The sequence below is a fragment of the Triticum aestivum genome, chromosome 4A (genome assembly GCF_018294505.1).
Source record: "Triticum aestivum cultivar Chinese Spring chromosome 4A, IWGSC CS RefSeq v2.1, whole genome shotgun sequence".
Lineage (NCBI taxonomy): Eukaryota > Viridiplantae > Streptophyta > Magnoliopsida > Poales > Poaceae > Triticum > Triticum aestivum.
In genome coordinates this window covers 169,584,662-169,589,753 of record NC_057803.1, presented here as the reverse complement: position 1 = coordinate 169,589,753, position 5,092 = coordinate 169,584,662, and the positions used below count along the sequence as shown (strand labels likewise).

Genomic DNA, 5,092 nt, shown 5'->3' with positions numbered 1-5,092 from the left:
TACGGAGCAAAATAAGTGAATCTACACTCTAAAATATGTCTATATACATCCGTATGTGGTAATCATTTGAGATCTCTAAAAAGACAAATATCTAGGAACGGAGTGAGTAGTTACCACCTATGCAATTGCCTGAACAGCAGCAATTCTTGTCATGACCCAATAATGGAAGGGAAGGACGACATATGCCGGTCATCTGCAGATATCACATGGCTAGAATCGAGCAAGGAACCATAAAAACTCTTGCTCTGAGAATGGGGAGTTACAGCTGTGAAGTAGTATAAGACTAGAGTGGAAATGATCAGTAATCACGCTACTGCCTAGGATATACAGATTCTGATACAAAAAGTTATTGTCCCTAATCGACACGGTTGAGCACATCTTCGATGAAAATTGGAGGAGAACAAAAATCGGGCCCTCGGATCTGTAATATTGTGGTGGTAATCTGTATCAGGAGTACTTTACTCCATTAATCTCCTGTAGCTGTCGCTCCCGGCTTTGAGGTTCAAGCTCAGCTTCACTATGGGCACTCTCCTCTCGCAGAGGACTGAAAACCAGCTGGGAGAGTTTGATTTTCTAGCCAGGAAGATCTTGCTGGAGAATCGTTTGTTTTGTTAGCTTCAGACCGAGAAAATCTTTGTAATCTGTTGACCTTCAGCCGAATTGAGGGCACCTTTCGAGCTATGGTCTTCCAGATCATCTGGACAGCATCGTCAGGCTGAGATGGGTACTGGTATTCAAAGTGCCCTTCTACCTCCCTCAGTTTGTTCCACATGCTTGTCCACTCTTCTGGGCTTACCCCTTTGATCAGATTTATCAGAAAGCCCTTCTTGACAGCATCTGCACCACGCACTATGATGCAGAACTTGGAGTAGTCAAGGATATCTTCAAATGGGAGTTCAATCTCATCGCTGATAATGACGGGCACACAGTGACTGACTATGGAATCGAATAGACGGTTGGAGGATGGCGTATCCCCTGCAATGTTGAGGCAGAATTTGGATGCCCTCATACCCCGTGTCGATTCCTCAATCCCATTACCAGCCACACTTCCAAATGAGAAGTGCACATCTTTCTCATCTTTGAGAAGATAGTAAAGTTCCTGTCGGATGAAACCACCCTGCAAGGTTGTGATTCAAAAGATCACAACCATGAGAATCATCAATATTTCACATAGATCATACATTCTCAGGACCTTGGTTTTCAGACAGTCAATAATTCATATATCTTGCTTAATAAACCATATTATACACTACTGCCACAAATGTGTGAAAGCGACAATCACAATTTTGGATTCTCATCCTTATCAGATTATAGAACCTCTTAAGTATTAAAGCGACTCACTAGAGCTATAACATAAACGGGGCTTATAAGTACTCCCTCCGTTCGGAATTACTTGTGGCAGAAATGGATGTATCTAGATGTATTTTAGTTCTAGATACATCCATATCCAAGACAAGTAATTCCGAACGGAGGGAGTAGGTAACAGTCACATGAAAGAAGTGATAGCATACCAAAGTGAGCTGGATTAATGAGCAAGACGAGCCAACCAAACTCAGCTGGATAGTGAACAAGGCAATGCCAATGGCAATTATTTGCAACTACGATATTTCCCGTAGCCAGAATCATTGAAGTCCAAATCAAGTACCACGGAGGGTGTCCAGACTCCAGACTACAGATGAGGTCGTGCTAGTTTAGGATCGTGCTACTGACTAAAACTTAAATCGGTTAAATAGCAAATCGTGCTACAGACCAGTACATGGCAAACATTCTGAAATCTATGTAGGGAACGACACATGCAAAGCAAGTTTTAAAACCAATAGCTACATTATTAAAAATGGAAGTTGACTAATCACACCACGATCTTAATTCCCTGCTTAAGCTAAAACAAGTAAGCTTTCATCAAAGGGTACTCACATCTTTCCTGTAAATGGCGCCTTGGAAGTAGAGTAAGGTCGGCCGGTCGTGGTAGCCGGTGGAGTCATTGAAGAAGTTGTCGACGACATGGCGGTACGGGGCGATGACGTCCTTGTCGATGTTGGCCACGCTGTGTGGGTACCTCCCGAAGTCGCAGAGCACGAAGACGCAGGGCCAGAGCTTGTAGCGCGCGTCGAGCATCCCGTTGGGGTGGTGCGCGAGCACGACGTGGTCCCTTCCGCCGGACCTCCGCCACTCGGGCCGCGCGGCGAGGAACTCGATCAGCCTCCGCTGCAGCGCCCGGTCCTCGCTGGTCCGCGCGGGCGGCACGACCTTGGAGTGGCGGTTGAAGCTGAGGGAGGCGAAGAAGGGCACGAAGACGACGTCGGCCCTGGCGGGGTCGCGCACCCGGACGGCGTTGCACGGCGTGGGCGCGCCCTGCTCGGAGGCGAGGAGGTCCAGCGTGAGCCAGTACTCGATGCTGTGCTGCAGGTTGAGCCCTCCGGGGTACTCCGGCACGCCGTGCCTGACATCCGGCCAAAGGCCGCCACCGCCGCTCCCGGGCTCCCAGTCGAGCATGCCGAAGTGGAACTCAAGGGGCAGGTCGTACATGTAGACGCGCAGCAGCGCCTTATCCGGATCGCATTTTCTGCCTGGAGAGGCCGGGCGGAGGCCCTGGCGGCGGGCATCGAGCGCGGCCGGGGCGGCGGCGGAGTCGAGGAGGAGGTACCAGGAAGCGAAGAAGAGCGCGGCGGCGAGGGAGAAGAACCAGACGAGCGGGCTCCGGCAGGAGGCGGCGGCGGCCATGGAGGCGCTAGCGGTGGGCATAGCAATGCGGGTGGGGGTGGGCGGCCATGGCGCTCGGATCTGAGGAGGTGGGGATACGTGTGTGGTATGTGGGGATGGGCCAGTGGCGGCCGCGGTCTCTGCCTCGGGTGGGGGTGGCCGGGTCGAGAGGGTCGGATCTGGGGACGTCCAACGAGACGGTTGCGCTTGGACGGGTGCGGTGCGGTGCGGCAGGAACCCAGGAACTGCCTCTTTCCACTCCAGATCCACGCAAGGACGCACGCACTTCCACCCCATTACGGTCGCTACCCTTTTCCCGCTTTCCTCAAAGACCTCGAAATCACTCGGATTCCCCACGACATGTGCAAAGGTCTCACTTTGTAAGGGAAAGTGTTTTTTTTAGAAAATAGGATCCGTATATATCTACCTCACATCTAAGTATAATGTCGCATTTCGTGCGTCCGCCAGAACCATTTGCTACGAACATAAAAACTAGTCATGTTAGCCAGAGCGGCAGCGACCGACATACATGTCAACCTACAAAAAATGCCTCAAGTTTACGCTGACACACTTGCCAGTGGTCGGTACACTTGCGAGCGCTTAAAAAAGGGCCATTCATGGTCCCTAGTTCAGGCCGATACACAAGCCAGCATACAAAATGGTGGTGCTCTCGGCCATAGCTCAATCATCGAGCTCGAGAAATTCTTTTTGCTTATTCAAGAACCATGGCCTTCTCCTCAGGGACACCTCGCTCAGGTCTACCTTCATGATTTCCACCTCCTCCGACATGCAAGTGAGCGCCACCTCTTTTGCTCCGGTCTTTGCTTTGGTCGCTTCAATCTCGAACTTCTTCATTTCGACGGCCTCCTCCATCTTGAACTTCTTCTTTTGAACGGCCTCCTCCATCTCGAGTTTCTTCATTTGTAGCTTGATGTAGACCTTCATTTGTTTCTGTTTCGCTTGGCACTTTCTCTCCTCCCTTGCTTCCTTTTGGGTCACCATGCCTTACAAAATTTCTTGTAAGGTAAATGTCGCCGCATCATGCTTCTCATCCACCTTGGAGTTGGTCTTGCCCCTCGGCCGCTTCTCCCCTTCTTCATGCTCAACCATGACCGTCGGCCCTCCCTTCTTCTTTTGGGCGGCATATTGCTCCTCAAACTTGGGGCAATTGCAAATGATCGTCCAATAATGGGTGATGGTGAATGACTTGTTCCCATGTTGGGCCATGAAGGCTTCCAAAGCTTGGAATGCCTACAAATACAAGTGATGGCAACAAAGTAATAGTGAAGGACACAATGCAACAAACATGAAAAGACATATGGATAGAGAGAAGAAATTGTATGCCATGTCGCTCACGCCTAGGCCACTCATGAGACGGCCTTGGATGCTCTCAAGGGTGGCACGTAACTTGTTGCATTCTTGTTAGATGAACCCACACTGAGGGAGTCCAGGATTATGGGGTCCTCGGGCGTCTGGGCTATGTGATATGGGGCGGACTAGTGGGCCGTGGAGATATAAGATGGAAGACTTTCCCCTGTGTCCGGATGGAACTCTCCTTGGCGTGGAAGGCAAGCTTGGCGTACAGATATGAAGATTCCTTTTCTATAAACCGACCCTGTACAAACTTTAGTCCCCTCCGGTGTCTATATAAACCGGAGGGTTTAGTCCGTGGAGGCAATCACAATCATAATCATATAGGCTAGACATCTAGGGTTTAGCCATTACGATCTCGTGGTAGATCAACTCTTGTAACCCCCATACTCATCAAAGTCAATCAAGCAGGACGTAGGGTATTACCTCCATCAAGAGGGCCCGAACCTGGGTAAACATCGTGTCCCTGTCTCCTGTTACCATCGATCCTTAGACGCACAGTTCGGGACCCCCTACCCGAGATCTGTCGGTTTTGACACCGACATTGGTGCTTTCATTGAGAGTTCCATTGTGCCGTCGTCGAAAGACTCGATGGCTCCATCAATCATCTACAACAACGCCGCCGTGAAGGAGATTTTCTCCCTGGACAGATCTTTGTATTCGGCGGCTTCGCACTACGGGCCAACTCGGTTGGCCACCTGGAGCAGATCGACAGCTACGCCCCTGGTCACCAGATCAGTTTTGGAAATCTAAACTATGTCGCTGATATTTGAGGAGGCTTGATCTTCCAAGAGTTCGCTCCGGCCTTAGATCCAGAGCGCGTCATCAGGTCCGAAGACGGGAGTCTAGAGCCCGCCGGACTCTCTGTGTCCTTAGAGCTCAACACCGGAAAACTAGAGAGAATAGCGTCTCCGGAAATCATTGCAAAGTAGGACTCTTCTCCGGACACTAATTCCGAACCCTGGAGGCCCGCGTCATGCAAGCTCGGCCCAGAAACTTCCGACCCCGTCCAAACCCCACT

The 5,092-nt window shown here is 50.6% G+C and overlaps 1 protein-coding gene across 1 annotated transcript; it reads right to left on the bottom strand.

The window, feature by feature from the left end:
• Window positions 1-225: 225 nt before the first annotated feature.
• LOC123085739 (probable arabinosyltransferase ARAD1) lies at window positions 226-2,881 on the bottom strand. The gene is made up of 2 exons (XM_044507434.1): window positions 1,915-2,881; window positions 226-1,117 (listed from the first exon to the last, which is right to left on the bottom strand). Exons 1-2 carry the CDS (start codon window positions 2,740-2,742, stop codon window positions 518-520), a joined length of 1,428 nt encoding a protein of 475 aa, XP_044363369.1. The 5' UTR covers window positions 2,743-2,881; the 3' UTR covers window positions 226-517.
• Between the last annotated feature and the right edge of the window lie 2,211 nt (window positions 2,882-5,092).

Coding starts and splice junctions, on each gene's coding strand:
- LOC123085739 (XM_044507434.1), bottom strand. CDS start 2,742: ATGCCCACCGCTAGCGCCTCCATGGCCGCCGCCGCCTCCTGCCGGAGC. Junction 1,118..1,914: donor GCGCCATTTACAGGAAAGAT/GTGAGTACCCTT, acceptor ACAACCTTGCAG/GGTGGTTTCATCCGACAGGA.